The sequence below is a fragment of the Bubalus bubalis genome, chromosome 21 (genome assembly GCF_019923935.1).
Source record: "Bubalus bubalis isolate 160015118507 breed Murrah chromosome 21, NDDB_SH_1, whole genome shotgun sequence".
NCBI classification, from domain to species: Eukaryota; Metazoa; Chordata; class Mammalia; order Artiodactyla; family Bovidae; genus Bubalus; species Bubalus bubalis.
In genome coordinates this window covers 39150526-39176807 of record NC_059177.1, presented here as the reverse complement: position 1 = coordinate 39176807, position 26282 = coordinate 39150526, and the positions used below count along the sequence as shown (strand labels likewise).

Sequence of the window (26282 nt, the reverse complement as noted above, 5' to 3'; positions counted from 1 at the left end):
TGCCTCTTTGAGCATAAGTTAAGGCACATGGGACTGGGATCCTTAAAAAGGAGAGAAGGCTGGCAGGGAACAAATCCATTTTCAAAAAAGAAGAGAAAAAAAAATCACAAAAAGGTATTGAAATATTCAGTCAATGATGGATTGCTCTCTGATGACTTTCAATGACTTTTTTAGTGGGTTGGGGTCTACTTTTAATAAAACAAAGCAAGGGGAAAGTCTGCTTGCTTTTTAAGATCTTGCTGGGACAACAGTGTTTCTCTCCTGTTCTGACATATTCTTAGAAGTTTCTCTCTTTTGATTTAGCCTTCCTCACTTGATTTTATGATGTCATATATCTCCTGTGTTTGGTGAGAGGCATGGTGTGTGTGAGATCCAAGCAGCTTGCTTGATAACATCCCCCCTCCCCCTTCTCTTTAGAAGATTAAACTGAGACTGTTGTGTCTGATGCCAGAACAGATTTAACCAATCATGTTTCCTTTACATATAGGTCAGTCCAAGGGACAATTCCGCACTGGATCCTATTATCCACGGGTTGAAGGGCGTCGTCCATCACGGTAAGGCAGCTGCGTACACTTCCCTTTTGCTGGGGTGGGGAAGGCTAAGGTCTCCACCTGAAGGAGTGGGTTATCTCACAGAGGACGGAGCGTGACACCCATTCCTCATGCCCTGATGGTGAAGGGCATGAGAGCCGTTATTTGATGGGTAAAGAGCACACCCATTTATTACCTGCAAATGGATCTGGGTTAACAGTAAGCCATTTGTTTCTCTTCAGGTACCACTCAGAATGCATATGTTATAAATCAGAACCTCTTAAAAGGTACCATTCATACACACTGAACCTGCCACCTGCCTCACAGCTATCCTAAATTGATTCCCTTTTCAAGTAACTTTTCATTTATGAATATCTTGATTTGCCTCTGAGATTTTGGGGAATAAGTTTAAGTAACCCTGACAAGTCATTAAACTTTGCTGCATGTGAACAAGTACCATCAGCTACTGGAATGGAAAATGCTGGGCTGTGTTCTGTGCAGCAGACATGTCTTATCCTCAAGCATAAAACTGGGAGAGAAAGTAAGATAGATGGGTTCTGTCTTACCCAACCTTTTTTTATTGGAGGAATTTCCCTGCAACTTTATTATTGGCGATGCATCATTACCTATGACATCAGGATCGTCTAATTTCAAAAGTACCCTGTCACGGGGAGGTGTGGAGTCGAGAAGTAATGTAATGATTTGCAAAGTTTTAATAATCTAATTAGAATTCCAAAGACATTGACAGAAGTAGCATTAGTAACCATAATAAATCTCCCCTTCATCTCCACGGCTGTGATAAAACATCTTCACAGCTTTCTGGGAGGGTGTCTTTCCACATTAGCCAACTCTGCCGAGCTTAACAAGCATTTTACCTGCTTTCTCTCAGGGAAACAAAACCAGTTTTCAGTGAAAGCAAGTAGGATTTGGGATTAATTCTTCTGCTCTTAGACCTGTTCAATCATACAGCAGGTAACAAGAGTAACCTGCTACTTACTGCTAGTAACCTAGTAAATGTAGAAAAGTAAGATGACCTGAAAACACCCCATTGAGGTTTTCACTGTAAGAAATTCCCATTGCTTCTCCATTTCTGAAGAAATCCCCTCCCACAAAATTGGGAAGTAGGTGGTATGGACAGTTCCCTTAGGGAGCAAAACACTTTTGCCAGCTCTTAGGCTGCTGCCCCTTGGTGACATGATGCTGATAGCAGTATAGGAGGTAGAGGATAGCAATCTAGGAGGAGATTTGCGTTGTACTCTGAACAGTTTCAAAAATGCACAGGATGTTGGTGTCATGGGCAACACGCTGAGTTCTCTGAGCTCTTTCTCAGGGGATGCCCTAGAAATCTCCATTGATGAAACAGCTTCTTGAAATTCCAGCCCATTGTGTAGATGAGAAGTTTGGGGGGTTCAAATGTACTGAATGATGGACAGGCCTTCCTTCCCCCTGGCTCTTCTTGTTATAATGCAATCACCCCACAAAGAATTCTAGAATCTTTAAAACAGGTACCTCTTCTTCAGCCTAAGAGGAAGTGCTCCATCAGCTGTGGCACTTGAATGGGTCTGTGGCATCTGTCATTGTCTCCACAATGATCAGTGAAGGAGATTCCATCTGTTAGAGAGAAGCAGTAGGCTTCCTTTAGTCCATAAGTCCCCAGATCTCAGCAAACGCACTGCATTGTGATCATTTGGTTCATGCGCTGCATGCTGGCATGATCGTGTTATCCTTCTTCATTCTGCACAATTACCCTCTAAGAGGCTGTTATGTGTAGGGATGTGGTACCTGTCCTGGCAGGGATGCCTACGATGTGGTTTCAGCTCTGCCTCCTAATTGAAAAGTCAGAGGAGACCTGCGAAAAACAGCTGCAAAGGAAGTTCACTTCTTCTTCTTTTTTTTTTTTAATTTTTAGAACTCAGCATTCATGTCAGTGTAACTCAGAAGTTATTATCCCCTGGAGGGGTGGACAGATTTCTTCTTTAACACACAAGAGAATGTGTTTCTTCTGTCTCTTAAAATCTGGAAATGCCCCCTTTTTTAACTTTTTATTTTGTATTGGGATATAGCCGATTAACAATGCTGTGATCGTTTCAGGTGAACAGCTAAAGGACTCAGCCATACATATGCTTGTATCTGTTCTTCCCCAAATCTGTTTATTAATCGTTGATATTTGACCGAAAGGCTTGAGCGTTCCTATTTGTGAGTATGTTTGGTTCAACTTTAGTCTTCTGGTCAAAGGCTGCTCTTGGTTTGGGCACACATGGCTGGCATAGCCCTAAGGCTTCCTTGAATTATTCATCATGCCCAGTTATGGAACTCGGATCAAGGTTTCTAATGTCTGGCTTTTATCCTGATTATGTTAAGTAACATATACCGCAAAGGGCATGTTAAGTAACATATACCGCAAAGGGCACCAGACATGTGCCAAGCTGAGGTAAGGAATTGCAAAGTCACTTCTGCGAACAGAGCGACCTAGCCTGGGAGGGAGCCCCAGCCATTCTGGGAGAGGATGCCTTCCATGTTCCAGCACAGGCCTCATCAAGGCCTTGTGGTTGGGGGGAGAGTGTGGCCTTTGGAGCTGGACTGGCCTTGGTGGGGATCTCGGCTTTGCCACTCCCTAGCTGGTTCAACAGCTGCCTCTTGAGCCCCTCTGAGGAAGTTCGCTTGTTTATTCCACAGAAGTGTTGCACGCCCACTCAGTCTGGTCGCTGGACTGATGAACTAGTGAAGACAGACACAGGCCAGCCCTCAGGGACCCAGGAGGAGATGAATGCCACCCCCTCTCCCCCTAGCCTGCCCAGACTGTCTCCCCTTCTAGTCTTTGCATCTGCTGTTTCTGTTTCCTCTGCCAGATAAGTTCAGCTCAGAACCCAGGTGTCTTCCTCTAATTATTTCAGGTCTTGGTTCAGATCTTTCTTCCTCAAATAATTCTTCCTTTATCTTACCCAACTCCCCACCGGCTCCCCACTCCCATCATTCCTTGTCATTTCATCTTAGGTTTCTTCCTTTGGAGCTCTTAAAGGTATCTGAAATCATGTTGTGTGTTTATTCCTGTGTGAGTGTGCTCAGTCGCTCAGTTATGTCCGATTCTTAGGCCCCCAGGCCTCCTCCAGGGCGTCTTCTTCACCCAGAGGTCGAGCCATCATCTCTTGTACCTCCTGCATTGGCAGGTGGGTTCTTTACCTCTGAGCCACCAGGGAAGCCCGTTTACCCCTGTATTATCTCCTTAAGTGTAGGCTTCATGGGAGCAGAACCCATGTGTATTTAACAGCTAATAGATCCTCAGCAACGTTAGCCAAAAGAGTGAATCAAGTAAAGATGCAAATAGGTGAAAAATATCAAAATATAAAATTGGAAAAAGACGAGGAGGAACTAAGGCTTTGCTTTCATTGGGAAGAGAAAGAAGTAGGATAATGTCTTGGAAACTTGATTTTGCGCTCTGTTCCTGGGCCATGGTTGACTCTCATTTTGATAACTCCCATCACTTCTGTCTTTCTTCCAAAAGAGAAGAAACATCTGAGATTGCTTTAAAAAAAAAAAAAAAACTCCTCTTGGAACTAGAAGTGTTTTGAGTTGAAGGTCCTATGAGGGATTTCAATGCTCTGTTAATGTGATGAGACATAAATAATCATGCCCTTCACAGAGTGTCTGGCTTGGGAACGATGATAGAGACATGTACAAAGAAGAAATCAATATGGATTTCTGTTCCAGTTCACCATTGTCTTTTATTTCCTCAGCTCTGAGAGTCTCATCTTAGAATATTAATTTCTCGTTAAGTGAATTTTTTTCTAATAGGAAGAAGCTTACATATTCCTCCAGCTGAAATGGCAGTGAGGAATCTGGTTCCCCTAGCCAACCATTGGCTTTCGGTCACTAGTGTCCCCTGTGAAGCAGATGAAAGATTGGATTTCAAGGGGAAGAGACTGCCTGGGAAAGATAAGGAGGAGAGGGGGCGGGAGTGGGTGGGGAGAACATTAGAACCCCAACACAGGTCTGACACCTCCAAAGAGAGGGAAGCTAGGAGGACTGGCTGAAAACATCTCTAAGGAAGTTTCGGCTGGGCCCTCGGAGAACCCCAGTGACAAGGCTGCCCGTAAGAGGAGTCCTCTGTGTGCAGGAGTGACCCCACCTTACCCGATGTGGTCACTGACTAGACATCCTAACACGACCGGTCTCCCTGGAGGCACAGCGGCTGACAAGCCTCCTCACAGCAGCTTGTCTCTAGAAGGAAGATCTTAGGGGTTCTCCCATGACTGGTCCAGCTATTCACATTTTCCTTCCAAAGACGTTTTCCTGATCACCTTGCCAAAAAGTTGATGACTTGTGCCTCTCACTTTTCCCATGCACAGAGCTTTTTACAGGCACTGCTTGCTCCTTTTGTGCACACTTATTAAGCGCCTAATCTAAGTACACCATGAAGCCACACGTAGAGAGAGAGCACAGCTGAGTTTATAGACAGTCAGGAGAGACATAAGGTTAAATATGTAATTACAGACTTTACTCCGACTTGGGATTACAGAGCAGGCATCTCAGACAAAATGACCCTTGAGACCTAAAGAGTGCATAAATATTGTCCAGGTAGAGAAGGGAGCCTAAGGTTTCAAGCAGCACCGGCATAGAGGTGGCATGTTTGAGACCCTGAGCTCCGAAACCTGGCGTCTCTCGTGCTGGGGAGAGATACCTGGAAGCCTCTTGGCAGTGGAACGTGCACTCTCTTAAGGGTTCATTTTTCTATGTAAATTGTGATTTTTACAAACTTGAGAGGCGTGAAGAAATAGAATGAAGAGAGATGATTTGCCATTGATTCTGATCCTATCTCTTGAGCCACAGATTGAAGCACTAAACTGGATCTAATCAGAGAATTTATTTACAGTACCACTAGCATCTGCTGGAAGGGAAAGAAATTGTGAATCATACTCTCTGCACTGACTCAGTCATTCACAATGCTTTTTGTACGTAAGAACCAGGACTTGTGAGCAGCCACGCCTGATAGAAATAATTGGTTTCAAAGAATTTAGTCTAATTCTAATTTTTTCAAAACCCATTAACAAAAATAAACTTGTATGTGAATTAGTATAAAAGCCTGAATTAGTATAAAAATATACCATTTCCCTTATAAGTATTTTGTACCCAATTGACCAGTGCTAAGAAATAGACATTGTATAATCTTTCAGTGAAAAGGGATGTTGTATTATTTTTCTTTCAGTTTTCAGATTGTCTGCTTTCTATTCTTTTTCATAAAATCTACCCAAAGAAAATCCAGCAGACTCTACATACACCTAGTCTAGAATGCTGTCGGGCGTGGGAAGACAAACCATTCCCTCCTGTCAATCATCCAAGAAAGATTTGGGTTTTTTGAAGGAAATTTGATAGTAGTGATAGTTTGATTGTTGACCTTTGAGTGTCATCTTTTTTTTTAATGTTTTTTGATATTCATGTTTATTTACTTGTGTGTTTGGCTGTGCCGTGTCTTGGTTGAGGCATGCCGGATCTTTAGTTGTGACATGCAGGACCTTCGTTGTGGCATGTGGGATCTAGTTCCCTGGCCAGGGACTGAACACTGCACTGGGAGTGCAGAGTCTTAGCCACTGCACCAGCAGGGAAGTCCTGAGCTTTGACTGTCTGTTTTTCTTTTGTCATCCCCTTGCTCTTTGTGATTTCTTCTTCCACTGAATGTACTACTTTAATGAGCAGGAAGGTATCGTCCTCAGTCACAGGAAACGTAAGGAAGACAGTTAGAAATTGCCTCAGACATTAGGCAGAACAAGATGGCTCTTCTCTCTGTCTTCCCTTCCCGCACACTTCTGAGAAAGTTACCAGTGAAAGTGCACATACATTATCACCCGAGAATGACTTTCTAGTCGTGTCACACAATGAGGCTCCCACAGGCTTTACTTGTTAAAACTCAGCACAGTGGAAGTTGAGTCTATGAAAGATCAAAACTTCCTTTGCAGAACGCCTCCCCTAACTGACTAGTTTATTCACTGGGCTCACTTAGAGGGTATTTTTTACTCGTCTTCTCCCCTGCTCTGGGATACTCATCATCCACTCACCAGGTCTATGGTCCATGAATAGCTAGACTCAATCTAGGCACCTCGCAGAAAGGGAAGTGATGACATAAATGCTGCAAGTCTATGTGACTGCCAGCCAAGGGTTTTGATTCAGTGGTGAGATCTGCTGTGTCTGCGTCTGTTCTGTTCTCCATATCCCACCTGCGAGGATTGAGGTGTCCATGATCGACACTAACCTGGAAGAGACTCCAGTCATGAAACTGAATTCCTTCTAAAGAGATGGGTAGGCTTTGCCTTGTTAACTGCCACTGCCACAGATAGACTATTAAAAAAAAAAAAAAAACCCTAGCCCCGAGCACAGCACAGTTGATACTCCAGGAGAGGTACTGTGGGGACTACAGATGGTGCAGCCTTTCCAGAGGCTGGGTAGCCTTACCCTCTGAGCCAGCAATCCCACATGTAGGTATATACCCAGGAGAAATGGCCACAGAAGCGCTTGTACACAGGAGCTTTGTTTATAACAGCCCCCAAGTGTAAACAGCACAGATGTCCTCTAAGAGGAGCCTAGATATACAAGGTTTGGTCTAGTCATAGTGAGGGAATAGTCTACAGCAATGCAAAATGATGAACTTGATTCACACAAAAATGAAAGCTCATGTGCTGCATGGTTCTATTTATATAGAGGTCTAACATAGAGACAACTAACCTTGGTAGTAAGAGACAGAATAGTGGGGTAAAGGCATACATACACTGAATGAGAAAGGACCCAAAGAAATCTCCCAGGCAATAACAGTATTATAGATCTGGAAAATGATTAGATGTTACAAGTATAATATAAACATTTACCATACTGTCCCCTTAGATTCGTGCATTTGACTATTTGCAAACCAAAGAATAGCACATGTGCATTATATGTTAATATCTCAAAGATATTATATTCACAAAGATCAAAAATAATCCGGTACCATGTACCAGGTAGTCAGTATTAAAAATCCTGACCATATCAAGTGTTGGCAAGGATATGAATGCCAGGAATTCTCAGGTCTCCTGGAAATGGTTTGGCAGTGTCTAGTCGAATTGATTGAGTAGTTGAACTGCTGTGTATGTCCCCTAGAAAAACTCCAGTAAAAGCACACCATGAGCTGTGTATGAGAATGTGGTGTTCGTTGTTTTTCCTGACTGCCGAAACCCAGAAGTGCCTCTGATGCCCATTGTTAGCAAGCTGGATAAATACAGTGAAGTATGGTCATACAACGAAACAATTCACCCCAGTGAAAAACATGTGGAATCTTGCGGCTCTCGCCAACATGGGCACATCTGAAAACTGTAAGGTGGTGCAGGAGCCTGAAGAATGCGCTGGATGTTTAAAAAAAAAAAAAAAAAGGTGGGGGTGGGGAACCAGAAACCAACACAGCATTGTAAAGCAATTTTCTACCAATTAAAAAATAAAACTTTTTAAAAAGAAAGGGAAGACCTATTCTGTTGTTTAGGAGTGCACATGTCGGTGGTAAAAGTGTAAGAAAACGAAATAGTGATTATTTGAAAGCAAAGGTTTCTTTTTGGGGTGGGGAGGGAGAATGAGGAGGACCTCACCCTGGGAGGGTGGCAGGTCTCTTCATGTTCAGAGTGGTGTCAGTCCAGGGTTCGCTTTAGGATTATTGGTCAGCAGGACATTTGTATCTGTGTACCTGTCTGCATGTGTGTTAAATTTCACCATCAAAGACACTGATGAGCATTAGAAAGTCAGAGATGCAGGCAGGGCTTTATTCTGGGACCTATCAAGTACCAAGTGGCCTCACAGCAAACAAACAGACAGCGTTTTTGTTTTTACAAACTTTTTATCATAAGTACCCCTGACATGTAGTTTATTCTCTCTACAAATTGATTGCAAGACCCAGGAAAGAACTGTGGCTATCTCGGGATTGTATCATTAAGCAATGACTTTGGAAGCCAATAGTTCCTTGTGGAATTTAGAAAAGAGAAATCCGAAACCAAGGGGATGAGGTGGCAGGTGACAGGTTTGAAAACAGAAACTCCTCACTGCTAATGTGCTGGTACATGCTGGCTCTTCGCCGGGTCAGGGTGTAATGTGCCCTGCAGCCATCCCTAAATCCTCTGGAAACCCTCTGAGATGCAACTCGCACGTTCCCCGTTACGTAGGAAGGCAAGGAAAGCAGGCAGTACCTGGGTGACTTGAATCAAGGTCTTCGTGACTTCAGACTGCCTCTTCTTATTCCCAGGCCATCTCCTGCTCTGTTCTTGGCCAGGATGACCATTTGCTTCTTTTAGTTGATTGAAGCCCATCATATAGACTTGTTGAAGGGGCAAGTGAAGAAATACTTGAGGACCATATTCTCATCATTACTCCAATACCATTTTAATTATCCTTGAAGCAAAGAGCTTAGCCTGAGCCTGTCCAAGACTTAATAGCTGAATCTCCTGAAAATATCTTGCATGGACTTTGGAAAAAGACATCCTAACACAAGGAACATTGATAGCAAAGTATACTATTAGTTGGAAATGTCTGTATTATAATGCAGCAGCAAGGAGATGCAGAAGAGATGAATTGATGTGATCTGAGGGGTTCTTGCCTGTTTTGTGTAAGTGAACTTTGAACCTCTTTGATCATAGTGTCCATCCATCAAATGCTTAATAAGTGCTCGTTTGGGTGTTGAGGGCAAAATAATCAACTACATGTCCTCTGCCTTGGGAAAAATTTTAATCTCATAAGGATTTTTTTTTTTTTTTTTTTTTTTGGTTCTTGCCATTCTTGTTGTTGAAGGTCAAAGAGATTATTATTTGACTGCAGAGTCATCTCATGTGTTGACGTGGCTATAGTTGGCCTGGAAGGAATGGAATTTGAAAAGGAATTTGGAATTTCATGGTTTGAAAGGAATTTTTATTTTTAAAAAATTTGCTTATGGGATAATTTTAGAGGAGTGGAATTTTGTTATTTTTCATTTGAAATTTGACTCTTCCAGAATATTACTAAATCTAGACCAAGGCTATAGAGTTCAGATTGTCTTAGATTTGAATGCTGGCTGTGAAGCTTGGGAGCTGTGTGATCCTGTTCAAATCGGTGGTTCTCTTTGTCCCTGAGATTTCACCTGGGGGCATGGTGATTATGAAGGTGTCTGCCTCGTATTAATGATAAATGCTTTAAGACAGGGAAAGTACTGAGAAGGAAGGGTGCCTGGCATGTGTCCACTGTCCTTGAATTCAGAGGTCAGGAAATACAATCTGTGGGCCACGTTTGGCCCACTGCCTTGTTTTTATAAGTAAAGTTTTATTGGAACACAGCCACACCCATTCATTCATTTACTTACTGTCTATGACTAGGGCTTCCCTGGTGGCTCAGATGATAAAGAGACTACCTGCAGTGCAAGAGACCCAGGTTCAATCTCTGGGTCTCGAAGATCCCCTGGAGAAGGGAGTAGAAACTCATTCCAGTATTCTTGCCTGGAGAATCCCATGGACTGAGGAGCCTGGTGAGCTACATACAGTTCATGAGGTCACAAAGAGTCTGACACAGCTGAGAACTAACACTTTGATGACTGCTTTTACACTATAATGGCAGAGTTTTGTAACCGAGAGACTCTTTGGCCTGCAAAGCGTTAAATATTTTTACTTACTCGCTGGTTCTTTACAGAAAAAATTTGTCAACCCGGCCTTGTCTAAATGGTAGCCATTCTAGGTCTACTAATAGTGTTGCTTCGCGCAGTGGTACGTGCATTACTTACCATTTGATACACTCTACAGAGATGGGCTTCTGTTTAGATTTTGCCCAAATTGCTACATCATCCAAACATATTTCAGTGGAATTAAAGAGGGTTCTGTTTTAATGTTAACCTTCAAGAAAGAAATCATTCAGATTTTCTCCCTCTTAAAGGGAAAAACCAGTGCTCTGTTATTTACAGGCCACTGATAGTTTTGAACATCTTAACACGCGACAGAATTTCCCCTTTGAAGTTTCTGTTTCCAGCATCTAATTACATGGAACTTTCCTGAAGTGAGTTATAAATACGAAGCACCCTGCACTGGACTAATTGGCCCACGTCTGTTGTGGATCCGGGAAGGGCAGATGCTTATCTGAACCCCCTTTGATCTCAAAATCTTCTAGAAACAGGCCCACTTTAGCCATTTCCACAGTTTCCTGGATTTGGGTGTGTCAGAACCACCACCATAGATGTGGGCTACTTCCATGTCTTTTCTTAGCCAAAGCCAGGAAATGGGATGCTGTGGGCTTTCGTCACTAGGAACGCTGTTAACAATCATTGAGACAGAAAAAGCCTTCAGAAGTGATTCCTTTTAGGTTAGATTTGAATTTGGAGGCTCCTTCTCATTTAGCCAGCCTTCTTTATCAATATGTCATCATGAGAACAGGATTGTGGGAGCCCAGGGAAATGCCCTTTTCCTGATTGTTTCACTGGGGTGTGGACGGCAAAGAGACAGTTTTAAAATGTCTCCACTGTGTCCTGCAGAAGCACTCTGTCAAGTGTTTGGGGCTCCCTGGGGTGACTTTGCTACCCTAGTCTGTGCACGTCACCTTGGTATAGTAGAAGCAGGGTCATGTCACGGCCAAGAGCAGACGATCTGGGTTTGAGTTTCAGTTCTGCTTTTGAGTAGTTGTACAGCTTGCACAAATCACTTCATCTCTTTGTGTTTAAATTTTCTTAGCCATGTGAAGTGGTCATAGTAACACCACTTACTGGTTTTTCTCGCGGAGCCAGTGACTTACTGTATATACTTGTGCCTGGTACACGGTCAGCATCCAGCGTCAGCGGGTATCACTGCCCTCCCCCACCCCTAGCGACAAGTTACTGTTGTTACCTGGGTGTGTTTTTTTTTTTTTTAATTGAAATTTATTTTTAATTTGTCTGCACTGGGTCCTAGCTGCAGCACTGGGATCTTTGCTCTTCGTTGCAGCATGCAGGTTATTTAGTTGCAGGAGGTGAACTCTTGGTTGCGGCATATGGGCCCTAGTTCCCTGACCAGGGATGGAGCCTGGGCCCCCTGCATTGGGAGTCTGGAGTCCTAGCCACTGGGCCAGCGGGCAAGTCCCTGTTGTTACTTGTTGATGTGGGTATGGTGGAGGCCATGAAGCGACAGGAAATGATTGTGGATCTCTGAGTTCTGTCCCATCACCACCTGGCTATTGAAATAGAATGTGTGTTGCTTGACTTAGTTGGGTCATTCAAAACTCAAATTAAGTGATGGATAAAATGGTCACAAAGTTGATTCGGGAGAGCCGGTCCCTTTGAGGTGAGGGCATAGGGGAGTGGACCAGGAACCAAAAAGAGGTTGAAAGGAAGAAAGGGGAACCTTTTATCTGTTAACTTCTTGCTGTATGCTGAGCTCTACCTGGATGTTTTAAACATAGAGTGTCAATTAATCTCAACAGTAGCCCAGGGAGATATGAATTCTGAATCCATGGTACAGATGGGTAAACTGAGCCTCACAGAGCTGTCTCGTTTGTCCTGGCTCATGGCAGTGAAACAGTGATTTGAACCCATTTGTATTAGACTCAGATTCATTCTGCTGGACCAGTATTCATTTCCATCGTCCACTGTCTTCCTAATCATTGTCAAAATCACTTACCTCTGGGTTTCTGCCTAGGTTTCTCCTCTGTGAATTAGGTCATTAACTGAGTGTCTAAAAGAATATACACACCATGTGAGTTATGGCCACCAGAACCGTGTCAGGGGAGAGGCAGAAACTGTTCACTGGTAACACTGGGTCTCTGTCACTGTATAACTGTATAAGCTCAGTGTCCTGTGTATTCTAATTGTTGATGGGACTCTGAGCTCTTGGTGTAGTTTCTCTTTGGAAATGTTAATGTCGGCATGTGCTTCACTCCAACATCAATCCTTAAATCAAAATACCACATTTGGCCATCTGCAGCTGCCAGTAAACTGAAGGGGGTTAGATGTCTTTGAACCTGCGTAAAGTGGCTGTTAACCTTGGAGGGCCACCCTAGGCCCTTGTATTCAGGAGTCTGATTATCAGGTGAGCACTCTCCTGCTCAAGTCGCCCTTGCTCAGACCCTGCAGTAAGACGCCATCATGAGAGCTTCTCAGATTTTCTCAGACCACGCCCATGGTGAAGGCCAAGGGGCATGTATTAAATTCTCTGCCCACTGGCGGAGACTGTTTCAGAGGCAGAAATAAGCTCCACACATCTCTGAGGTACCATTTAGTTTGCTCCATTTATGCTTGAATAGGATCACTTGTCCCCTTCTAAACACCCTACCCTTCACAAAGGAGCAGGTGGCAACAAACTTTCTCAGTAAAAGGATTGAGGGCAAAATTTTTTAGGTTCTGCCTTCCATCCATTGTGTGCTGCAACGACTCAACTGCCCAGTTTTAGCCTGAAAGCAGCCATAGACAACGGCGTGGCTGTGTTCCAGTAAAACTTTATTCAAGAAAGCAGGTACTAGACAGGATTTGGCCTCGGGGCACAGTTTCCCCACTTCTGAATTAGAGCTCCTTCGTGACTTGCTTTGATCAATGTTTTCAGCCGTGTGTAATGGACCTTTTCTCTCAGGTACTGTCCTGGACCCTGGGGATACAGTAAGGAGCCACAGTCTTGGTGTAATAGAGCTTCCAGTTTGCTTTAAAAAAAAAAAGCTGCTGTTAACTAATTACACAGATTGTATAGCTATGACCATTGTTTAATTAGCAACTTGTTGCCTTTATTAATGACTTTTGAAGTAATGATTCATCTTACGATTGATGGTGACACGAATATGAAGAAATCTAGGATTTATTGGTTTTTTAAAATACACCAGCTGCTGTGTTTGTTCCTTCATTCTCTTTTCACAGTGATTGAGCATCTGCTCTGTTCTGGGCAGTGTCTTAGTTGCTGGATGTACAGGGTACCCAAAAAAGATGAGATATTTTTCTCTTGTGGAATTATCCAACTCTTGAGAAGAGACCAACAGTAATTAAGTAAACACAGGAAGGAAAGGTAACAGAAAGGTGAGAGGAGGAAGGTGATGGTCAACAAGGGAGAGGGTGGAGAGAAGTTGGGCTGCAGAGCTAGATCCTGGAGGGCCTCATGGCTGTGGCGAGAAGCTTGGATTTTACTGTAAATGAAATGAGAAGCCCCTGGAGGATTCTGAGCTGGGCAGTGTCAGGATTAGATTTAGGTCTACGAGGTTAAGTGAGTTCTTCAGTCTTCAGAGAGATTTCTTCACCTGATCATGTTTGTATCCACTGCAGGCAGGGTGCCCAGAGACATGGACTCAGGTAGTAGAAAAGGATACCCAGACTCCCTCGCACTTCTCTGTGTGATCTTAGGTCAGCCGCTTTCCCTCTCCGGACCTCATTTTCTTTATTTGTACATGGAATAGAACTAGCATCCTTTGAAACTCTTCAGAACCCCGCAGTTCTCTGTGGTTCTGGGGTGACTCCTCAGGGGTCCCCTTGTTGTAACCTCAGTGTAGTACTTGTTCCTTAAAATCATCTGTCATGAAGCCTTGCTGAAGCTACACCTTGAAAATGGTCCAGCTCCACTTGGTTGCCCCATCTTTGCCATTTTATCCTCATTTTTTTTCCATCTTCTTTATAGATGAAAGATGACATGTCTGATAGTCACCATCCAGTCAGATGGAGCAAGCTTCATTTCTTATATTTAGATCATGAAATGAGTTCCTTGAGTCCCTCTTCCACCATCATAATTACAATGTAATGCTCTCTAACCTCCGTGGGGGCTGCTAGGTGCCAAGCTCCTGAAGTCCTGGAGTTGCGGCCCTCCGGCTCTTTCTCCCCATTATGAGTTCCCGTTTTTTGTTTTTGTTCGGCAGGCCCTTCTGTCACCAGCTTGTCTGACCCATCGCCCCTCCCAGATCACACAGTCCACACGTGCCTAGTCCAGGCTTCACCCAGAGCTGCTGACTTCAGTTGAGTGTTTTGGCCTCGTCACAATTTTTAGCCAAATTCCAGGTTATCCTTAACCATCAGCTGATTTTCTTTTTTTTTTTTTTCCCTTCCTTGAGTTGTCAGATTTGGGCTCTTGAACTTTTCTTCCAGTTTTCCTTTTCCTCTGCTTCACTTCACCACACACCAGGCAGAACCAGTTTGCAGCGGCCTTTCTCTCTGCCCGGAATGTCCTCCCCAGGTAGCCACGTGGCTCGTTTCCATCTCCAGGTTTTTCAGTCAGAGGCTTCCATCTCAAGGGGTCTGTGCTTAAAACCCCATTTTCAGGACAATAGTCAGAGAGAGTCACCTGATTGAGAAATGAATCATTCAAATATAACTAAGTTGTTGGCAGCTGAATTTGGTCTCAAACCCAGCCATGAGTAGAGCAGTGAAAAAAATGTTCCAGGCAGAGTGGAGAGGCAGTGCAAGGGCCCTGGGGTGGTATGATCATGGAGTAGCCAGAGGTCCATGTGGCTCAGCCTAAGGCTCAGAAAGTAGCAGAGGATGAGACTGCAGAAGGCAGAGGAGCCCACTGACACAGTCCTCATAAAACCTGACTTCTCAAGTGTGATCAGCGTTATTAAATATGCAGACTCTCAGTCCCCATTCCCAAGCCTACTGGCTCAGAATCTACGGTATAACGGGCATCCCAAGTGATTTGCATACACATTGGTTTTGAGCAGCACTATCGTAAATCTTCTCCCATTTAGCATCACCTAATCCCCAGTTTTTGCCCAGTGTCATTCTGTCCCTGCCTTTCCCTGTATGAAGCAGAAGGCCAGTCCTACCCCAGTGATTTTAAGCTTTTAGGGAAAAATTAATAGCTTTTCCTTATAAAAAGTTTTGGAAAACACTGAAGAAACTAGTTCTTGGGCTAAATATCAAAGTTTGGGCTTTCTGTTCTTAGTTTATTTTATATACGTCCCTAAAATTGGTTGAGCTCTTGTTTTGAGGATTTTCTTCCCTTTGCCACCATCACATTCTGTCCATACTCTTTTCAATGCAATACTCTGTTAATTGGGGTGTGTGCATATGTTTTCAGTATAATTCCATAGGTCTTGATTAGTGCATAGGTCTCCTCTCTGTGCTGATTGTTCATCATATTTTATAAAGGCTTTCTTTTTTCCTATATAACCAAAGCATTGAAAATATTAGGTTATTAACACACTGAAAAAAGCAATCAATCAGATGATTATCATCTAATGTTTTAATGATCACATTTTTAATCCAATTATGCATGTTTGAATCTTTCAAATTTTCTTTAATTAAAGATTGCCTCCTGGCACTGCTATCAGAAATAAGAAATTGAACAGAATTGAGCCAGATATAATTTAATGTTGAAAGGAAACTGCAAGGATAACTGGGCCTCTCTGCATTTAATGGTTGACCATGACTTTAAAGCCCTCATACAAAATTTTCTAATTGATAAGAAAAATTTAATCATCTCCGGATATACTCCGTTTGCATTCAAATAAGGTATTTCTTTTTCTAAATAAACCTCCCCTAACTGATTATTCATATTGTCGTTCAAAATGCTTAAAAATGGAAGACAGAGTTGGGTGAAATGTAGACTACTTAATACAGTGTGTATTTAATAAAAAAGTCATACATTATTCATTTTTGCAATTTGAATAACTTTGAATTTAGCATCCCTGTTCCTCATCTTTTTCTTTGATGAACAATTAATTATTAAAATATAATATTGTCTGCATACAGCACTGGGATCCTTGAAAGTGGAATATGAGATTCATTCCTTTTCAATTCTTTTATCTAGTAATGCACAGTACCTGCTTATTATGGTATAATGGAATGAATGGTAGGATAAGCAGAGTGTTTCAAATATTTTTCTCAACTAGTTAAGTGTCTGGGACAGCAATGTTTCAAATTCAAATTACTAATTAGGATAAAAGTTGGAGGCAGAGTGTCCTGATCTGGATGGCTTTAGAGTCAAACTGCCCTTTATAATAGGATTCATTTTAACAAGTACTTATCTGTGCTTATTCTGTGCATTCCTAAGCCCTTAACTAATATTGATTCTGATGGCTCAGACGGTAAAGCATCTGTCTATAATGCTGGAGACCTGGGTTTGATCCTTGGGTCGGGAAGATCCCCTGGAGAAGGAAATGGCAACCCACTCCAGTACTATTGCCTGGAAAATCCCATGGACAGAAGAGCCTGGTAGGCTACAGTCCATGGGGTCACAAAGAGTCCACCGAGCAACTCCACTTTAACTAATGTTGATTCATGTAATACTCTCCTGATAAGATAAGCCTTCAGATGAGTCACTATTATAAACCCATTTTACAGATGAGGAAACAATTGCAGAAAGATTAATTTGTCTTAGGTCAGGCTTTTAGGTAGACTAATTAGGTTTCACTTCCAGAGACCTACCTCTAGCAGTCCCTCCATTTATAAGATGTACATTTATTAAGATTTTCTTAGTGAGGGAGTGTAAACTTTTAGATGAAAAGTGCATTCTTCTTTATTTCCAATGGCTGTACTCAGGAATTCTTGATCTTGGGTCCAGCCAGTTAAGTGCCTTGTGGCTTGTGAGGGCTTTCTGGGCAGTGCCAGAAATACTGGGTACCATTTCTAAAGTTGTTTCTAACAGTTAAACATTATGAGTGCCCCCATCTTGCCAGTGGAGCATTCCTATGGGACTGAGCAGTAAACGAAATTTTCAGAAATAGCAGTAGTAATTAATGTTTGAGTTGAACTTAGAAAACTCAAGGGAAAAAGAAAACAACTTGAGAGTTAATCCTGTAATGTATGTTCATAAAAGAAATTCTCGTTAACGATGGAGGCCCCTGAAATGTAGTGTGGCCCACCCCCACTTCTTGCTGTGGCTCTAGGATGACCTTCTAACACTACCCCCTCCGCCCTCCCATGCTTGGCGTGAACTCGGGAGTGGGCACAGTGTGGCCCAAGGACCAAATCCGTGTCACTGTTTTCGTGTGGCTCCTGAGCTAAGAATGGTTCTCATTTGTGAACCCTAAGTAAGCAAAATCTTATTCCTGCCTTCTCCCCAGTCCTAAAGAATTCTATTCTTCCCATTAGTAGATGTATATTTTTTAAACCACCCTCAGTTGTCATTAGCATTTTGAACATTGTTAATAAAGTCGTGGAAGTGTGTTTGTTATATAGCTACCTATGTAACATCTTTGGTTTTGCCTCTTGGCTTGCAATACCTAAAATATTACTCTCTGGCACTTTCTAGGAAACATTTGCAAGTCCCTGGCTTAAAACACAAACTAATCTCGGCTGCAAGCCACTGTGCTAATAAGAACATCATGTTTATTAGTCTGATTAATTGTCATTCCTGAGGGGTAAATAGCCTCAGTTTTTCCAGTTTACAGATAAGGGAAGTAACTCAGGTTAAGGGCCTTTCCTGAGGTCACACAGCTATTGAATATCAGTTGATTCTGAAGCTCATGCTAGAGCTTTGGCAAAGAAAATTGTAACCTACAGTGCTCAGTCTGATGGAGACTATATCAGACACACTATGCCTCTAAGGCACTAGTAATTCTGTTTAAAAAAAAAAAAGAAAGAAAACACATGCAGAAACATTCAAGGAAGTACATGGCTAAGTATAGGCTTAGTAGTTTAGAGGAATAATAATAGTAATAATACAAGTAGTAAGAATTAGAGTGAGAATCGTATGTTGTTTATGAGATGTTTAGTCTGTTCCCAGCTCTTTCTGAACTCCATTCGCATACAGATTTATTTAATCTTCACAACAGCCTGGGAAGGTTTAGTAACTAAGATCACACAGTTCACAGGTGGAAGAGTTGGGATCTGAACCCAGTAGAATGTCAATCTGCTCGTTTCACCAGTTTCTGTAGGAATGGAGAAATGAAGGTGCTGATGAAGTTTTCGGCGTTTGGTGATATTTCCTGCTCACAGACTTAACTGTTTCTGATTCTCAGTGGTATCTTTGAAGAAAGAATCCAGTCCCAGCCTCTGTGTTCTCCTTAAGTTTTTGACCTTGGGTTCATTTTTCCTCTTTGGTCTCCTGTTTTCCCAACTGTAAAATTAAAGACTTGGACTAAATGGGTGGTTTGCAAAGTGTCCCTGGGGTTTCCAGCTCAGCTTCCACCTTGGTGGTTGCACTCTGGCTGTTTGACTTGCCTGGCTCCTGTGTAAGATGGAGTTTGAAGAAATGGTTCTTGGGCTCCCGAAGCCAGTGACCCAGGGAGGTAGGGTAACATTAAGTACTGAAGCCCCTCCCTTTTTTTCCCCATCACTAGGTCTACCTGCCCCACCACTCATCTTACTGCACCTTTTTTTTTTTTTTTAATCAGTTTTTAGGTGCTTTGCAATGTTGTGTTAGTTTTTGTTGTATAGCAAAGTAAATTGTCTATGCGTATGCCTATATCCCCTTTTTTTTGGATTTCTTCCCCATTTCGGTCACCACAGAGCACTGAGTTCCCTGAGCTATAGGGTAGGTTCTCTTCTAATGAATTAAACTGGAAACTGTGTCTGAAGCCCTTCGGCTGATTTAGGACAGAGAAACAGTGCTGTATTTGTAGGTGTGGTCCTGCCTACAGTTCCCATCAGTCCTTGCCGAATTCAAGAGCCTGTACAGGAATGTATATGAGAGTCCTGATTCCCTTGAAACCGTATTCCCTTTTGAAATTCACCCACCTCTGACTGGCGGGGCAATCAGACTTTCTGACTCTCTATATTCTTTAAAGCCACAGCCTCTTCCCAGAGCGGGTGCTTTCGATGGGGGCTTTGCTGCCCCGGGCTTACAGGGATTGTCCTGTCACTACCTGTCTGCATCCAGCGTGCTTAACTGCAACCCTAATGTTAGGTCAGGCCCCTCGGGGAAAACTTGGAAGATTTTCCTGTCCTTCAGTCCAGAGCCCTTGATCCTCAGGCAGGTTGGTGTGCTGCGGTGTGATGCCAGGTTTACCTACAACACTGGAGGAATGAAGGTGGCAGTTTTTGATGCCAGACCCTGTGCACCCTGTACTGCATGGGGCTTTGTGTTGACTATTTGCACAGCCCAGGAAGGCCAGAAGCAGCAAGCAGAGGCCAAAAGGGTTCTTCTTCCCAGCCAAGCCAGTCCCTGCCAAGCACACTAACAGAATTTCCCCTATCATTAGGTGGCTGGTAACCAGGTTAAATTAAAGCCTAGACTTGCCAGCGGGTAGAGGGGTGACTCTGTTATTTCCGGCCTTTTATCCCACAGAAATTGCTTTTGTCGTTTTGATTATAGCACCCTATGATGCATTTCTTAGTTAACATTTAATTTTCCCCTTTAAAAAATGAACTAAAAACCTTTGCAGAATCAGCCAAAGTTTCTGAGCCTCATGAATAACTGCTGGTGCTTTACTCTTCACTAGTGACCCAGGGCTTATTGATTTAACCTCTCTGTGCCTTAAGTTCGACATCTGGAAAATTGGAATATTAAAAGTACATACTCTAAAGGTTTATAAAGGGAAAGGGTGTGGTGATGGCCTAAGACAAATGACAGCCTGAATTCCAAACTCTGCTACATGGTTGTACATGACAGCACTGGAGATGGTAATAGTAATCCCGTGATGTCATGCTTCCTGGGACTGTCTTTAAGTATTAAATAAATCAATCTTTGCAAAACTCTTAGAACAGGGCCTGGCACATACAGTAAGTGCTGTTTAAATGTCTGTGGTGTGGTGTGCTAAGTCGCTTCAGTCGTGTCCAACTCTGTGCAACCCTGTGGACCCACCAGGCTCCTTTGTCCATGTGATTCTTCAGACAAGAATACTGAAGTGGGTTGCCGTGCTGTCCTCCAGAGAATCTTCCTAATCCAGGAATCAAACTCTCCATCTCTTACGTCTCCTGTATTGAAAGGCAGGTTCTTTAATAGCGCCACCTTGGAAGCCAGTTTAAATGTCTGCAACATGTAAATACTCAGAAGAGTGCTTGGTATATAGTAAAAGTGAAATAAATACTAGGTTTTGTTCAATAAATCTCTACCAAAAGGAAATTTTCATTTTCATTATTCTAATATAGTTGATCTCTGTTGGTTTTTTGCCTTAACCCTCAGTTATATAGACCTCTTGAGTCTAAGGATAACACATTTGCCCAAATACCTGTACTGGTTGTTCTAAAGGAAAAGGTGGGAGGAGGTGTGAGGCTGGAAAGAATATTCCTGTAAGTCACGGGTGTGTCCATGCAGTTACCTAGAGCCTTGCCGTTCCCAGTGTCCAGGGGTGCTTGTGGAGGAGGCCATCAAGAAGCTAAGGCAACCTATTAGCAGGATGGGCTTCCCAGCTGGCTCAGTGGTAAAGATCCGCCTGCCAGTGCAGGAGACATAGGTGATGAGGGTTTGATCCCTGGGGCGGGAAGGTCACCTGGAGAAGAAATGGCAACCCAGTCCAGTATTCTTGCCTGGAAAATCCCATGGACAGAGGATCCTGGCGGGCCACAGTCCATAGGGTCACGAAAGAGTCAGACATGACTTAGTGACTAGACCACAGTAACCTTATTACAGCCCTAAAAGGAATTTCAGACTAGGCATTTGAAAGCCAGGTGGAGATCACAACCTTCTCTGACTTATGAGAGAAGCTAGATGATCTACTGTCTAATGGGGAGAGTTATAATATAGTCCCCTAATCTCTTGTACTGTTCCTTCCTGCCTCAGGACCTTTGCACATGCTGTTCACGCAGCTTAAAATGCTCTTCTTTTCCTGTTCAGTATTCACCTAGTTAACTTTAGCTTCTTTAGCTGAATCAGAATTGTGCAAGCTCTGGTGTCAAGGTGCCTGGGCTCATATCCCAGCTCTGCAACACAGGAACTGAGCTCTTCTCTCACTTGTTTTCCTCATAGAGTTATTGTACAATATCAATGTTGGGTCTCAACTTAAATGGCATTTCTACTACCTAAGAGAACACCCCTCCACTTGTGTAAAAAGAAGAAGCCTATTTTCTGGGCCATCATTTTATAAATTCAGGGCCATGCCTTGGTTTGATTTCCCTTTGATGTGAGTAAGCCTTGGATGAAGCCATAATGAAACTGTTAACCAACTTTGGAATTGCAGTTTATTGTTGCCGTTGTTTCATTTTCCTGCTTCATCTCATGGGTGTCCCAGAGTTTGTTCACCTGGTTATTAGTTCATAAGTATTGGATGGAAAAGGGGTCTATGATGCAACAAGGGTGGGTATAACTGAATCACTTTGCTGTACCCCTGAAACTAACACAACATTGTAAGTTAACTGTATTTCAATAAATAATTTTTAAAAATTAAAACAGACATTAAAAATGGACTTAGCACAACTCTGCTATATTTAAAATGGGTAACCAACAAGGACCTACTGTATAGCACAGGGAACTCTGCTCAGTGTTATGTGGCAACCTGGATGGGAGGGGTGTTTGGGGGAGAAAGGATACATGTATATGTATGGCTGAGCCCCTTTGCTGTCCACCTGAAACTGTCACAACACGGTTAATCAGCTGCACCCCCAATATAAAATAAAAAGTTAAATAGAAAGACTTAGTTAAAAAATATATAAAACATCTCATTAATAGTTTTAACTGTGATTAAATATTGAAATAATATTTAAAATACAGTGGATTAATTAAAATTTATGAAAGCTTAAAAAAAGTTGGAAAGGAACGAGGTAAACAAAACCATGTCTGTTTCTTTTCTGCAGGACTCAGTGACTCGACTGTGCTAATGTTTTGTCTGTTTCCTGGGGACAGAGAGAGGACTTGCAGTGTTGCCCGGTGCTGTTCACCGTGGAACCTGTTTTTCATGAAATACAGCGCTGTGCGAAGTCTCAGAACACACCCTGGGAAATGCTGCTTTGTTTTCCATGGCTCTCCCACCACCAAATGCTCATGCTTCTCAGGATGTAAACAAACACAAGACTTGCGACGTGGCGCCCGATGCCGGGGCTTTGACTGTGTGTCTGCTGCATAGCAGGACTTAACTGTGCTTTTCTTTTCCCTCTCCTCCTAAACAGAGAAAGAGACCTTTCTGGATCCTTTCATCCTCCGGGACCTCCTGCCTGCATCCCTGGGCAGCTATTACAGGTACACAGGTTCTCTGACGACCCCACCGTGCAGCGAAATTGTGGAGTGGATAGTGTTCCGGAGGCCCGTCCCCATCTCTTACCATCAGGTAGCTACTTAGCCCCCAGAGGGCTTCCATACTTAACTTGTTTTGTGTTGACTTAACCTGATGACATTGCTAGAGTATAACCAGGATAACAATTTTGTTTTTTGGTATCCTTTGCTTCTCACTGATTCTTTACATATTTTTGCACCCGGGAATTGTAAAATATAAGACATGGCTTGCTCAGCCACAAATGAACCTAGTTGAAGAGAATAGCAGGCATGAAAGCGGATATCTTGTAAGTATTCAGTCTTGAGCAGATAAAAGCCACCTTCTGTGATGATGAGACCTTATGCCAGGAACTGTTGAGCTCTTTATATGCATTAACTCATTTAGTCTTCATGAGCAGTCTTATGAGGTAGGTGCTGTTCGTACCTTCATTTTACAGAAGAGACACAACAGAAGTGAAGTGATCTGCCAAGGTCACACAGCCAGCTGTGAGGCCAGGATGTCTGACCCCAAGGTCATGCTCTGAGCTACTAAACCTCCTCAAAGTTCAGAAAAGAGAAATTGGTATACATGAAGAAATGAAAGAAAAAAATGCCACCAATGGAGCTCTTTCTATGTGATAGGCATTTTACATGTAATCAATTTAGTTGCAAAACAACATTGAGAGTTTGGTATATTGCACACAGGTGGTACAGGTAAGGACAACATCATGGTGTGGAGAAGTTGAATAACATGACCAAGGATTCATGGTCAATGAAGATAGAAGCCAGAAAACCAAGCCTGAGTTTGTCTAATTGTAAACCCATGTTGCCAACCCCTACATTGAACTGTGTCTCTCTGAGTGTGACCTGGCAGATGTCATAGTATGCTGGGCTTAGGCTGAGCTCTTAACTGTGGGTAGGAATTTGGTAAAATGGGGATGAGGTTAGGGGGGAATATCAGAGAAAGAGGATCCACCAGGGGGTGAGAGGTCTTGACATCACCTCACCCCATGAGGATTAATAGATGGAATGGGGAAAGAAGGGAAATATGATTTTTGATGAAAAATGCAACGTGTATTGCAGTAAAAGAAGAGTAGACTTCTCCTCCATAATTTCATAAAATAGGACCAAGAAGAATTGGTAGGATTTGTAAGATCGTGTATGGATTTGAGCTGTTGACTCAGGACTGTTTGAAAAATGGAACATTCTTATCAGAGACATCCATACAGATGCATCCTTAAAGTTGGTCAGCTAGGGATGAAGCTAATGTCGAGGAAGGGGGAAGTTTTCAAATTACATGATAAATTAATATAACAGAAGAAGACACAGGCAACAAGATTAAGAACCTGGCTGGCATGGGAAATAGTCCAAAGATTTTTATAACAAGGGCAGAGAGTACAGTAAAGGGAATGGGAGAAATAGAATTGGATGGTATCCTGGTCAGGGCTGTTTGGGGTATCAGAAACAGAAACGCACTTAAGATAGCTTCAGTAGAGGGAATATTTGAAGGAAACCAGAGTAGGGACATCCTGAGATGAAGACATCATGACCAGGACTGTTACTAGCAAGTGAGGCACGAGTTGTACTCTCTGTCTTTTAGGGGCCAGCTCTTACATCTTAAGAGTTTCTGCCACAGCTTTGTGATTCTATCCTTTTGCAAAACTCTGGTGCTGTCTCTCTGTCCCAGTTTGAGTATGGTTTTCTTTGGAGGGGATTGGAGCCCAGTATGGTTTGTTGTTCATTTGTTAAGTTGTGTCCAACTCTTTGCAACCCCATGAACAGCAACACCCCAGGCTTCTCTGTCCTTCACAATCTTCTGGAGTTTGCTCAAACTCATGTCCATTGAGTTGATGATGTCATCCAACCATCTTATCCTGTGTCGCCCCCTCCTCCTCCTCCTCCCCTCAATCTTTGTCAGCATTAGCGTCTTTTCTGAATTGACTGTTCACATCATCTGCCGAAGTACTGGAGCTTCAGCTTCAGCATCAGCCCTTTCAATGAACATTCAGGGTTGATTTCCTTTAGGAGTGACTGGTTTGTTTTCCCACTGTCCAGGCAACTCTGAGGAGTCTTCTCCAGCACCACCCGGCTGCCAGCTGTTAGTGGTCTGGGTCTTGGGTCAAGTATTCAGGAAGATAGATCTGAGTAGAAGTTAGCCAACAGCAAGTCGGATGGCCTTGGTCTTGTGTCCATTTCTTCATAAATCAGCAGAGGTGCTGGTTGTGTCCTGAGACATCAGTGTTTGTTGCCATTCTGGGCAGGGGAGGGAGGTGGGAAGGGAGCAGATTATCTAGAAGGACCTATGTGACGGAGAGAGATCCCACTAGAAAACGTAGGTGCTGTGGGACCAGGGAAACAGGTTAATTTGGCCTTACTAAGGTTGGCAGGCATTTTACTTTCAGATTTTTCTTTTTTTCCTTTTAATTCCATTGTGATGAAAAAAGAAGGACTAGCAATTTGGTTGCTGAACAGGATCTGCTGGCTTTAAGGAGATAATGAAATATAAAACAAATTTTCTTCCTTATGGTGAGGCCAGCATTGTTTTATTAAAATGTAAGAAAACTGCAGTCCAAATATTTATATCCTCAAGGTTCGGGGCGGGGTACAGAGCTTTGAAAAGGGACCCTTTTTGTCAATTAAGATAAATGCTTTTGTCTTCAAAGATAAAAAGTCTTGAGATAATGAGGTTAGAAAATTCAAGTTTGGCTTTTTTTGTTTTGTTTTTTTTTTGGAGGGTGCCATGTGAGGGGGAGGCATAGAGAGGTAATTGTTTGGCTGAGGTGAAATAGACCTTTAACACATAACTGGGTTTTACTGCAGTTTGGTGAATCTTAAATAAAATACAGAGTTTTAGGCTTGGATGTCTTGTCAAGTATTTGTCAATGAGAAGCATTTTGACATTTGGTAACTGGGTATCTTAAAAAGTGCTTTGTTAACATCTTTTTATGCTTCTACTCTGCTACTCATACTCTCAAAGAGAAATAATGGAAGAGTTTTGTTTTGTTTTGTTTTTCCCTGCGATTTTCAGTCTATGATCTCTCTGTAGGTACTATTGTTTCAAGAGAATGGTGAAGAAATAAATTAGTCATACTGGCTCCCCAGTTTCTTGCTTCTGAGCCGTCTTTAGATAATGCTCCACTTGCATCAAGCTCAGCTTCATATATCCCTTCCTGTTTCCCAAGGGAGGAAGCGACTCATTTTCATGTGGCCACATGGGTTCCTTGCTGCTGAGCTGAGCGGAGGTCACCACTGTGTCAGTCCTCAGACAGGAAAGTGTTAGCCATCCAAGTATTACCGTTTCAGCCCTTCCCACCTTGGGCCTGCCAACATTCTTTCTGTAGTTAGCACAGAATGTTCATTTCAGAAAGGCAAATGGCCAATTCAGAGAAGACAAGTAGACAGAATTCCATGTCTGCTTCTGTCGGGGGGAAAAAAAAAGCTTTCCTAGTCATTCATCCTTCCTTTTCTCCAAAGGCTCTTCTCTTCTACAGGGTGGGGACCTGTCAGCAGTGAAAAGGAGAGCAGGTTCACCCTAAAATAGAGTGCTGAGCACTTACTGTTGACTTGTATGATGTGGATGTCTTTCTGAATAAATATGAGCCTCTTTTGTGGGTTTCCTTGGGCATTCAAACCAACCCTGCAGCCAGTGAGCTCTGACACGGGCTTCTGTGATAATCTAGATTTGAATGTGGTGTAGGTAATAGAATCACATTGGTTGGCTTGGTTGATCAGCAGTCAGCATGGCTTGTGTGGCTCCCCTCAGGTCGACTGTAAATATCAGGCAAAAATCCAG

General features: G+C 42.8%; 1 protein-coding gene across 7 annotated transcripts in view; it reads left to right on the top strand.

The window, feature by feature from the left end:
• PTPRG (protein tyrosine phosphatase receptor type G) overlaps positions 1 to 26282 on the top strand; it is a 786384-nt gene that overhangs the window by 601123 nt on the left and 158979 nt on the right. For all 7 annotated transcript variants that reach the window (XM_006062977.4, XM_006062979.4, XM_025272603.3 and 4 more), the window contains 2 exons: positions 488 to 554; positions 22408 to 22565. In XM_006062977.4, coding sequence (XP_006063039.1) covers positions 488 to 554; positions 22408 to 22565 — 225 coding nt within the window. The remainder of the gene's footprint in view (positions 1 to 487; positions 555 to 22407; positions 22566 to 26282) is intronic.